The sequence below is a fragment of the Panthera uncia genome, chromosome X, assembly GCF_023721935.1.
Source record: "Panthera uncia isolate 11264 chromosome X, Puncia_PCG_1.0, whole genome shotgun sequence".
Classification (NCBI taxonomy): domain Eukaryota; kingdom Metazoa; phylum Chordata; class Mammalia; order Carnivora; family Felidae; genus Panthera; species Panthera uncia.
Window position 1 is genome coordinate 88,207,344 of NC_064817.1, and position 12,468 is coordinate 88,219,811.

Below are 12,468 nucleotides of genomic sequence, written 5' to 3' on the forward strand. Positions count from 1 at the left end.
CCCTGCTCATGCTCTGTCTCTCTCTGTCTCTCAAAAATATATAAACATTAAAAAATTAATGGAAAACAAGTAAACAAGTATTGGTGAAGATGCTGGGAAATTGGAACTCTTTCATATTGAAAAACAGAAGTACTGATACATGCTACAACATGGACGAACATGCTAAGTAAAAGAAGCTAGACGTAAAAACCACATATTATATGATTCCTTTTATATGAAATTTCCAGAATAGGCAAATCTATATTGAAAGTGGTTGCGGGGGGGCTCGATGCAGGGAGGAATGGGGAGTGACTACTTATGGGTAAGGGGTTTCTTTGGGGGGTTATGAAAATATTCTGGAATTAGATAGTGGTGATGATTGCACAAATTTGTGAATGTACTTAAAACCACTAATCGTACACTTTAAAATGGCAGACTTTATGGCATGTGGGTTGTATATCAATAAAGCCATTATTTTAAAAAGTAGAATTATATATCCAACAACCAAATAGGAGAAATGTACTAAATCTTTAACTGTCTCTATCCCAGCTAGCTGGAATAGTGGCTTGCTTCCTTTTTCTTCAGAACCCACCCCCAAATATGTACTCATTCCTTCACCTATGGCAAAATTATTATATTTGCCAGTCAGCTCAGCCCTGAGCCAGTAACACTAGACATTCCAGGGCCCACATTTGTCACATCTTCTATATAGCCCTTCCCTCATGCTATGCTTGTATAGTGAACAACTCCTTTCTCCAAAAATGAATCAGAGGAGACTCAAAAAACAGGCTGAGGCAACAGACAGAAAGGGAAGTATTGGAACGTAAGCTGTAGGGAATAGGTGACCTCATTATTCCAAAATCCTCTCCTACAATTGAGAATACTCAAAGAACCCTAGACATTTCCCCTTCTACTCTCTTCCACGATAGTATATTGGGAAAATACTTTGACGTCTTTCAATTAGAGTCTAATCTAGTCCCAATTCACATTAGTGAACTTGTCGTTCTCAGTGAGAATTGGCAGCCATAGAAGAGTCCAGAATTACTCCGCCACCCATTCTAATATTTGACAGCTCTTGCCATTAACGTACCACTAACAATGTAACAATGTGAGTAACAATTCCCAATATTTAATCTAGGTTCCTAATGCTTGATGTAAACCAGATTACCTCTCGTTATATCCTTCATAGAGAGTGAGAAGAGACAGTGTTGATTTATATTTGGAAATCAGTGCCTGGAAAGGAAAGAGTAATAGAAACTGGGATTTTTTTCAGAGAATGACAGATCATCAGTTTCTAAACATTTGAAATCCCCCTGTAGATAGGGCTTCCCCAAACTGGTCACAGGACTCTGGGTAAAAGCGCATAAAGGATGTAGAGAGACATAACCGAAAAAGAGAAATGTATGTCCCACCTTTGTGAGTTATCAAGGCCAAATGAATCTAGCCAAGCCACCACTCCCCACAAGCTAACATGATGACAGAGACTCAGGCAAGCACCATTAGCAAGAAGACTCCCCTCCAAGAAGTAAAGCACTTGGAAAACCAGGTTCCCAAAAGAACCATCACTGCCATCCTGCCCAGACCACCTTACCTAACTGAAATTGATTGGAGACATTCCCACATGTTTGCATTATCTCCGGGCTATTCCATCCTAAGGGGTATAATGCACAGCCTGAGCTTATCAGCAACCCTGGAAAGAAAAGCATACACATAGGTAGAAGAAAATGTAACAAGTCTTCTGTCACCCCAAATTTCTCTCTGGATTAGCTCAGCTCCAACTCTGCCTCTTGTTCCCAGAGTTTATCTTTCCCCTTTAACCTTAAATGTCTGTGACACTACCAACTCAACAGGATTTCTTGGCCATGTCATAAGTAGTGAGCTGCAGTAGATAGTAGAGGGAACAACTTCTAAAGAAAAGGCAGTATTAGGAATTAAGACAGGCCGGTATACTTTTCACAGGCAAAATGTTTTTGACAACGACCCACAAAGCTAACTTGGCCTCTCCAGTCGGACTCTTCTTCTATCTTGGTCTGATTTTCAAAAGACAACAATGTAGAGAATGCTACTCTTTCCTAAAACTCAGCCTTTTCTAAGAGTCAAATGGGTCCTTAATGGTTAAAGGTAGGTCATGGCTTCTATCACTTAGACTCAGCTGCCAGACTGATATCTACAGAAAGCATACACATTGGGTAGGCTTCTCCTGGTGGGGAGGGCACCACACTCCTTCTTCCAGAAATACTGTCTCATTCTGAGAAATCGTTTCAGCTTTATGCTAAGCATCTCTCCTTTATTTGGCTTCTGATACCTTCTGCTGTGCCCCCCATCTTCGCATCCATTTTGTTTAGGTTATTTGGTCACTACAGAGAAACTATGGGATCTTAGCAATAACCTTACTCTTCTGACCAGAGATACAAATCTGGGTCTGCTTGCTGATACTTCCTTCTAAGGAAACTACATCATCCTCAGCTCTTCCTTACTGCCCAGGTTTACATTTTATAACCTATGACCTCTTCCTCCCTCATGTCTTTGGTGACAGTGCGGTGGACTACACATGACAGCTAACACAAAAACAACCAAATTCATTGGCTGCTCAATGATGGGTGACCTCATATCCTGGCATGAAGACATCAGCTGGGCCTGATTCTTCCTTCTGGACATTTTAATCCAGAAACAGAGATGCTGAGGGAGTTAGCAGATGGGGCAAAGGTTAGGGAAGAAACACCAAGAGGTAGAACCAAGTGTGTGTCAAGCTGAAGCCAAGTTCAATCCAGAGTTATGAATAGACATCAACTCTGGGTAGGCTGAGCAAACTGATTCCTAGAGAGAGAGAGAATACAGCGGCATGAAGCAGACATGCCATGGCGAAGAACTCCACACTTCCCCTGAAAGAGCTAGAGAAAAATCCAGTCCTTCCCAATGGCTTTCCAGTTCCACTTTCCTTGTGTTATAATCAACTCCCTTTTTAGTGAGAGAGCTCAAGTGAGGCTCTTCTACTTCCAACCAAGAGAGCCTAATTACAAGAACACTATACCTGGGTGCCACACCAAAGGTTATGGGAAGGTCATGTGCCAGAAATATACATGCAGAGACTAATAACACAGAACCTCCACGGAGCAGGGCTTTGATCAATGATGAATGAATGGCATATTTATAGGTTCCAGAGCTCTAGGGCTCGGCTGGACAGTGAAAGGCAGGCTACTCCAGGGACTGCTGGCCTCCCCTGCACCTCCCTTTCCCCGCTGAGGAAGATTCCACGTACACGCTGAGAAGCTAATAAGTCCACTCTGCCTTAAGATGAATCCTTTCGGAAGAAGACCACAAAGTACTCTAAGCTTGTCTGCAACATGGCAGCCAGCTTTTCTTAATATTCAATGAGTCCAGAGAAAAAGATGAGGTAGCAAGAAGAGTTTAAATAGGAAAACTGAGATAACTTTCTAACAGTAAGAGAGGGTTTGGAAACTAAAAGAATGACCAATTAAGGTTAGAAATTCTCTTCAGTGGAATGCTTAAAATTAGAAGGCATTCTTATCTGTCTCGTAGTCGTAAAGGAAACGAAACTGGTCACTCAAAGGTCTTCCTAAGCTCTGGAATTTATCCAGTAGCAATGGAACAACACTCCTATTTGTTTAGGGATTCCTTCGTCGTGTTCGTTTGTTTTTACCACAGATGAACTGAAATCCTATGATATGAAGAGGTATCAGCCAGAATATGGAGCTCAGAGTGTGCACAATGGGTTAAAGACAAAATGGGAAACGAATCCTAAGCCTTTTCCTGCTCCTGGTACTTATCCTTTGAGAGAAGAGTTACTAAAAAGTGAGCTTTTCCACATAAACTAGGAAGAAAAGAACACACGTTAATGAAAGAACAGCAGTTCAGCTTTCTAACCTCCACCTTCAAAGCCCTGGGACTGTCATGAGCTCTAGTGCTGGCCGAGTGTCTGTCTTGCCATGGCTGAAGAGGGTGGAACTTCTTCAGCCCTCTCTTGTTCCTCAGACCTTACCGTGGTGAGAAGCTTAGGTCAGGAACTATCTTCTCCAGGAAGCCTTTCTCACAATCCCCCAGGTGCCCCGCCCCCAGCCTAAGTTAACATTTTCCTCCCCTCTGTTCCCACAGCACCTTGTGCTTACTCCTGTGACTGAAATATCCTGTGATATATATCTTTTACAACTGATTGTGGTCTGCTTCCCTCACTAAAGTGTGTGTTTCTTCTGGAGGGTATGATGCTAAGTGAAATAAGTCAGTCAGAGAAAGACAGACATCATATGTTCTCGCTCATAAGTGGAATTTGAGAAACTTAACAGGAGACCATGAGGGAAGGGAAGGAAAGGAAAAATAGTTACAAACTGAGAGGGAGTCAGACCATAAGAGACTCTTAAATACAGAAAACAAACTGGGGGTTGCTGGGGGTGCAGGGGAAGGCGAAAATGGGTGATGGGCATTGAGGAGGGCACTTGTTGGGATGAGCACTGGGTGTTGTATGTAAGTGATGAACCATGGGAATCTACTCCCAATGAATGTATTCTTAATAAAATGTTTTGAGAAAAAAAAAAGTGTGTGTTCCTTGAAGGGAGGGGCCTTATTTATCTTCGACTATGTACCCTTGGTACCTGGTACATAATAAGTGCCCAATAAATGCATCTGTTTCAGAGTATGCTCTGGGTACCTAACAGACAGCTTACTTTGCCCACACTACCCAAGGGGGAAGCCTTCTGAAGGGATCTTCTTAGCATGGATGGGAGATCATCCTAGACACCTAGTACAGCTATAGAATCCTAGAGAGGGAAAGGCCTCTGGAGATTACCTACTCTAATCCGTCCCCATTACAGATGTGGATATTGAGACTCAGAGAGGGACAGTGATTTACCTATAGTCACATAGCCAGTTACTGGAAACACTTTTTCTCACTAATCAGAGAGATCATCAACCCTTAGAAGCTCTGTCCTTCTATCCAGAAATGACTGCCTTTTGACAACAATATCTCTAGCAAGCACTAGGAATCTTATAGGCATTAGATCCAGAGAGATGGTACAACACAATGGCTTCAGAGAACAATACTGGATTATATATACTTGAAAGTTATTAAGAGACTAGATCTTAGATGTTTTCACCACACACACACACACACACAAGGAATGAAATGAGGTGATAGATTGTTATCTAACCTTATTGTGGTAATCATTTCACAATATGTATGTGTATGAAATCACATTTTACACCTCAAACTTACAGTGTCCTATGTCCGTTATATTTTAAGAAGCTGGAAAAAAAGAGAGAGAATGGATTCTCTAGTCAGTCTAGATCTAAGTTCAAATTTCAGCTCTGCCACCTAGAGGCTGTGTGACTTTCGGCAAGTTACTTAATCTCTCTGTGCAGTTATCTCATCTTTAAAATGAGAATAGTACTCTATCCTATAGGGCTGCTTCAAAAAGTAATACTCATAAAGTACCTAGCATATAGAAAGTGCTCAATAAAAATATTATTATTAAACAGCAGCCTCCCCCTATGACTCCTCTCTCAACTTCTCACATATAATATTCTCTGTGCTAATTTCTTTCTCACCTCTTTGTCCTCATAAGAAAAACCAGTTGAAAAGTCAAAAACTGAATAGGGCTCGATTCAAAAGCTGCCTGGTTGGAGTTGTTATCTTGCAATTTTTTGCAGGCACCAAGCCAGAGACTAGAAATCTCGGCCAGGCATGTGTTCTGCCCCAGTGCATGTGGCCCCATACTCTGCCCAACCAGCCTTCCTACTCTTCCTATCCTCTGTCCTCCCTCCTGCCTTTTAAATGATGAACACAGCATATTCAGCATATTCCTGGGCTGCTCTGATGGCAGAAAAAACTAGTTTAATGTTTAATTATTTTTGAGAGAGAGAGAGAGAGTGGGGTAGAGTCAGAGAGGGAGGGAGACACAGAATCCAGAGCAGGCTCCAGGCTCTGAGCTGTCAACACAGAGCCCAACACGGGGCTCGAACTCACAAACTGTGAGATCATGACCTGGGCTGAAGTCAGATGCTTAACCGACTGAGCCACCCAGGTGCCCCAGAAAAAAACTAGTTTAAATCCCAACTCCAGCCCTGTGTGAGATCTAGCCCCGGCTCCCACTTCTGTATGTGTTATTACTAACTCCTGGTTTTGTCTAACCAGATACGTCCCTTGGAAAAGTCTGCCCCAACTGCTTCTGTTCAGCTGGGTACTTTCTTATTCTCACCTGTCTCTAGAAAGGATCTTATACTTTTTCCTGCCAAGAAGGAAGTTCCTTATATTTCCTTCTCAACTATTTCTTCTTTGTTTAGCTCTCACTGAAAATAGAGAACAATTCACAAGCATCTTGCATATGTACACACAGGGGAATGTGAGAGTATGTTCTCATCCTTACTTCCCTACTATACAGTGACCAGTGGGCTGCTATCTTGTTTCCCTTCTTTGACTGTTCTTTCCACAAGAACCCCCTATCCCAAAATATACCAAATATCCTCCCCTAACTTTGTTGCTATAGTCTGAATTCCCTTCTCTGACCAAGCAGAGGCCTGGAGTTGAACACTTTCTTCAGCCCTTGTGGCAGGCAACCTCAACACCAATACAAACCCTCAGACTCGCTCACCGTCTCGGACAGAACGTGGAACCCTTCTTGCAGCTACATCCCAGCTACACTCAACCTTCCCTTGATGACAGAATGACTACTTTCCCATACCCCAACAGTCATATAACCTCCTTCTAACTGCACATTCTCCATTAGGCAGATGCCTAACCTTCGTCTCTGGGCAGAGAAAGTCCCATCCCTGGGTGTTACCAATCCCCTTTGCTACCCCTTCCGCCATCCACAAGCGCAGATATTGAGTATGCAGCCATTTTGTGGCACTCTCCACCCCATCCCCAAATATCTGTCCAAATATGGTTATTAGGTAGTTTGAATTTACCACCTGAGCAGAAGTCCCGTTCTCAAACGTACTAGAAAATGTATAAATCTGCCTTCTAGCTATAATCTTAGTTTTCCCTTCCCGGGGAGCTCCTCACTCAACTCTCTAATTCATTTGACCCCATATTCTCTCTTGGAGTTATAAGAAAGTTTACTTCTGCAAGAAATATTTAAGGTAGATCAGGGGAGACTTCACATAGAGGCTACATTTGACCTGAACTTGGAGAAAGAGGCAGATGTTTACAGGCAGAGATGGAAGAAAAGGGAGTTCTAGGAAAAAGCAACATTATGAACAACACTGAGCAGAGGTTCTCAAATGTTGGTGTGTACGAATGAAAGATCATAGCTACCTCTGCTGTAGGAACAAGGGAATATGATCGGGATATGAAGGAGACTATAAATGTATCGGTAACATATTTCTTAGGCTGACCGGTGCATACATCTCAACTGTTTTATACTATATTGTCAAGAATAGATCAGTCTAAGGAGACTGTGTAAAATACAGAGTATAAGGCATCAGTTCTGATTCAGTAGGCTTAGAATGGCACTAACAAGCACCCCAGGTAATTCTTATACAAACGGTTCATGGGCCTCTCTAAAAAAACACTGTGATAGCATTTCATCTTCAAGAGGAAAAGGACAAATCAGTAGCACCGGTGCATAAGGCCCAGGGCTGAGAGTCAGGAGCCCTGACCCATATTCTCTGTTCTGCTCCAATTTGGTACCTAAGTATTTGCTAGTAGGTTAACTTCTTTAAATACTATTTTCCCAAGCAGAAAGCCACTTTTATCCTCGTTCATCGTGGTAAGGATAAACTAAATGATGCCTGGTGAAACTTGAGGGATTTTTCCAGGAAATGCATGGTTTACAGGGAAGATAATGGGTTTTTTTTGTTTGTTTTTGTTTTGTTTTTGACTTTGTTTTTGTTTTGTTTTATTTTTAGAAAAAGAGCCCCCTTTCCTTGATTCAAGTTCTCAGTGATCTGTCTCTAGTGGCAATTTTCACTGAGCTCGAAGCATGTAACATTAGGACCTTACGTGGAAAGAAACACTGGTGCCTGTCTGGGTACGTTGAATTATAGCTCCTTAACCAAAAAAAAAAAAAAAATGTCCAGAGTGGTGGTTCTCACTTGCGTTGGGAAAAAGGAACACAGCATACACATCAGAGTCACTGGGGAGATTTTTCAAAACACGCAGACGTCCACCTGTTGCTATGTAAATCAGAATGGGAAAAAGGTTGAGAGAGTTGGGGAGTCCACATATTTTTAAGCCCTCCAGGTGATCTTGATACATTCCCTGCTCAAGAAAGATTCTTGGCCTCCCTCATGTAACCCGATCCAAGATCTTATACTTTTTCCTGCCAAGAAGTTCCTTATATTTACTTCTCAACTATTTCTTCTTTGTTTAGCTCGCACTGAAGATAGAGAACAATTCACAAGCATCTTGCATATGTATACACAGGGGAATGTGAATAATGACCTTGTTCTCAGGGACTGGGGGCCAGCTGTTTGGAAAGCCCAGCATCCCCAGGGTTGAAATAATCTCCTGGCCAGATGTTTCCTTCACCGGTTGGAGCAGGGCATGAAGGTCCCAGTGGAAGGCTCCCTGGACCCTAGGCTTGTCCAGCTGGATCAGCTGCAGGTGGGGCAAATGGGACCCAAGGGCCCCATCAGGTCACCTTGCTAAGTCTGACTCAGGCCAGCAGCTCTTTATTTCTTCCTGTCTCTCCCACTTCCCACTGTTCATCTCTGTGGGCAGCTGCCAAACTGGGGAACACGAGTCAGGCAGGGGGGAGGGAGTAGTTCTTAATGGATACTCCATCTCTTCAGTGGTTTGGGGTCTGGCAGAGATCAACCAGACCTAAAACAAATTGGCTCCACCCCCCTGCTGCATTTCGGTTAATGCACTAGCTGCCGAGAAGCAGGCAGGCCTGGAACAACAAAATCAATTCCCCTCAGCTGAACAGCAAGCTTAAACTTAACCCCCACAGCTCTTTCTCTTGTGTCTTTTATCCGTGGTGCTAAACGTGCTGTTCAGGCTTGGCTTCCTGACACTGACAGAGCATACCTCCGAGGGGTCAGATACAAGATCTCTGGAGACCCTTGGGTGATGGTCATGTGCCAAGGGGCTCCTAGGAAATATGATGCATCCAAGCAGTCTTCACCATTCCCTCACATCTGATGTAACCTTGACAGGTGCCGGCTTTTAAAAAGGAGGTACAAATGACTCTTATTTGGCTGGTGTTACAGATGGGAGAGCTGTGGAAATTTAGCCATCTGTCCAGTATCATTCACTTATCCAGGGATAAACCTTGAACCACCATACCTTGGGTCTTGACTCCTATGACTACTGTCAAACGGCATTTTATTTTTGAACTTTAAAGGCCCTCACCCAGGTATAAATACTGTGACCATATGCCTATGAGCAAGGGTCAATGGGGAATCATTCTATATGAGGAACCACATAAGAGGAAAATAGTACTAATGTTTTGCTTCCTATGTATGACACCTGCCACTCAGCCAAAGTTCTTCCCCACTCAGTCCATGAGTGTATTGTAAAATTCCATCACCTACCCACATACCTCCTCAAGAATTTCCTCTGAGTTTCTAAACCTCGGAAGTGGGATCAACTAAAATATATCATATGGAGAAACATAAGGGTTTTTGTAAAAGTCTCAGTCAAGCCCAAGTAAGCTGGGAGTAGGAGCCACTGTTAATAATGCTTGGACTCTGGTGGAAGCTGTTGTTACTTGCCTTCTGATTCCTACCAATTAGCCCCTCTCACCCTCTGCTGGCAACTCTTAGAAATTCAAGTGAGGCTAAGCTGTCACTCTCAAATCAGAATAGAAAAGGACTCAGGGTGCTAACGTCCCCTGGGGGAAACAAAAAGGATAAGATGTGAAGGAACCCAGCTCTCACGTGTTCAACTTATCCTAAGATACGCTAGACACTGCCATAGCTGTGTATTCATTCTTCTACAGTTACTGAAGACCTGGTCTGTGCCAGGCACCGAACTGGGCCCTGAGAATATAAATATAAGTTGTAAAGACCGTCCCTTTCTCCCGCCAGCTAAGTGTTATTTTCTGAAATAACGTGTCCATAAAAGTGCTGAGCTATCTATAGCATGTCCAAGAATTCAGGTGAAAAGTGAGTCTATTTAAGGTTTATTTGTGATACCCATAGAGCCCCCAAAGGGAGACAAAGTCATTGGCTTAGACCAGCCTTAGTAACTGGTTCTGTACCATGGTTTTCAAGGGGGAAGAAAGGAGCTAGTCTAATGACTTTCAATGTGGCCAGAAAACCATTAGTAGATAAAGAATGGAAAATTTCAGGAATGAGGGAGACTAGAATGTCAATTCACATTTAAAACTTTTACAGTGAGTCTGAAGAAAGAGGGAACCAGAAAATATCACCTTAACTGGAACAACACAAAGAAACTGGCAATTTTCATAAGCAGGTCAAGAAACCATGATGCGTTAGTTCAGGGTTTCTCGACCTTGGCATGATTGTCATTTTGTGCCAGATACTTCTTTGTTGTTGGAAATTGGAAGCTGTCATGTTTTTATGCCTTGTGGGATATTTAACATCATCCCACATCTTTATCCACTGGATGTCAATAGCACACTCCCCAAGTTGTGATAATCAAAAGTGTCTCAAAGAGATTACCAAACGTCCAGGGCAGGGCGGGAATAGCTCCTGTTGAGAAACAATGTCTTTGTTCACCACTATTCTCTTACTCCAAGGCCATCTCAATACAGTCATTAGAGAGAATAAAGAAATTTAGCATCTGCGCCATCTTGCCAATGAACACATTCAAGGAAGGAAGGGAGGTGAGCATACTAGAGGTCACTGTCACTTTCCCAGCCACTGGGCAACTTAGCATAAGAGCCAGAAGTGGGAACCAAGTTTCTTGGCTCCATTCACACACATTGTGCTGCTAATGGAGATGATAATGATGATGACTTGAATAATGATTCTAAAACTTCATGAACAACAACCACAAACTTCAGCAAGATGTTCTACCAGCACTTTTTCCCAGTGCCCCATTTAGGTATAAAATATAACACATACATTTGCCTGTCTACACTTGCCTTTTCTTCTCGCAAAGTTCAAATTAAACTGCCCCCATCGCCTTCCCGCAGTCTGCCATATTTGCATTTTGCTCTTTCCTGGCCCATCTGCACACTACCAGCACCCCAGGTCTTCAGCACTAAATTTAGAGGGAGACTGAATGAGGGGAAAAATGAGTAGGGTGGGTCAGGGCCATAGGAAATTGGGATAGACTGTTAACAGCTACCAGATAGGGCTAGCCTTAGATATAGGGCAAATAAGCAGGGACCTACAGTCTGTCTGGTACCTAGCATTTCACTTTTAGAGCTATATTCCTTTGGTGAAGGCTGTACATTAAACTTGTCAGTAATTAGCACTTGCGTGTACATGTTTATCAGATCATTGCCCTTTGAGATCACTACCAGAGATCAAGGCTCTCGGAGATCAAGTGTATTTAGAGTATATGTTGCTGCCCCTGGAAAGCGGACCTGGATAAAAGTCTTCAATGGGCACTGCTCAGGCAGAAGAAGGTGATGAAAATGGAGGCTAAAAAAAAAAAAAAAAACGAAAAACAAAAAACCCAGATACCAACTTTGCTACCAGCCCGTTTTGCTGTGAGTAAAACTCTGCTATAGATTGCACTCTGGGGAGTCCTGGGCTGGGTGTTTCAAAGGAGTCCACATTCATAGCGTTCGGGTTGGATAAACAGGAGGGGCTGAGAGTGGATTTCCCCGTAAGGCAACATGTCCCACCCCCACCCCCACCGCCAAGCTCCACAACCTGCCCAGCCCCGGTGACACAGTCTTACCTCCCACGAACTGTGCTGCTCCCATGCAACGTCCCATCATTCTGGAGATGAGCCCCTCCATGCAGCAGCCCAGGACAGCAGCCAGTGCCACGAGGAGCAGCAGAGCACAGCCGGCACCTGTCACCACTGTGCACATCTGCCAGGCCAGGCTTGGGATGGCACTGAAGCTGGCATAGCGCCCACACTCTTCCACCATGATCAGACTGTGCCCCTCTCCCCGCACGGGGTAGTTGCACCTCCGGAATGTGCTGAATGACACTGGCTTCCCCAGCTGGGATCCAAAGAGCCAGTAAGGCAGGAAGTAACTGGTAGAACTGGCCACAGCAGTACCAAGGGACAGGAAGGCCCAGAGGGTCCCCACCAGGGTCAGGCTGCTCCTCATGGTCCCAGGTTTCTCTGCAGGGATGGGGAGATGAGTTGGGTCATAGCACCAAATGCAGAAAGTTAGCAAGCAGGCCAGTTTCATCTGGCTGGCCAGTCCTAGGGCTCGTTTATGTACCACTTGGCCTTTGCTTCTGGATAAAGTTATTCTCCTCAGGACCGTTTAGGTCCTTCTGGGATTCTGCTTTCCAGCATTTTCCCCATCTTCCCTTCCCTCCACCTGATTCAGATTTCTATGGTCTCTAGGCTGCAATGGAAGAGCCATAGAACTGAACTGGTGGCTGCTCCAGCAGCTCGAATGCAGCCTGATCAGACAGCTTTCAACTCTTGACGTC

The 12,468-nt window shown here is 43.8% G+C and overlaps 1 protein-coding gene across 1 annotated transcript in view; it reads right to left on the reverse strand.

Moving 5' to 3' along the window:
- The window catches only part of LHFPL1 (LHFPL tetraspan subfamily member 1), a 39,040-nt gene extending 26,906 nt beyond the window's left edge, over positions 1–12,134 (reverse strand). The window contains exons 1-2 of the mRNA XM_049644204.1: positions 11,753–12,134; positions 1,571–1,669 (exon numbers count right to left, since the gene is read on the reverse strand). Coding sequence (XP_049500161.1) covers positions 1,571–1,669; positions 11,753–12,134 — 481 coding nt within the window. The remainder of the gene's footprint in view (positions 1–1,570; positions 1,670–11,752) is intronic.
- Between the last annotated feature and the right edge of the window lie 334 nt (positions 12,135–12,468).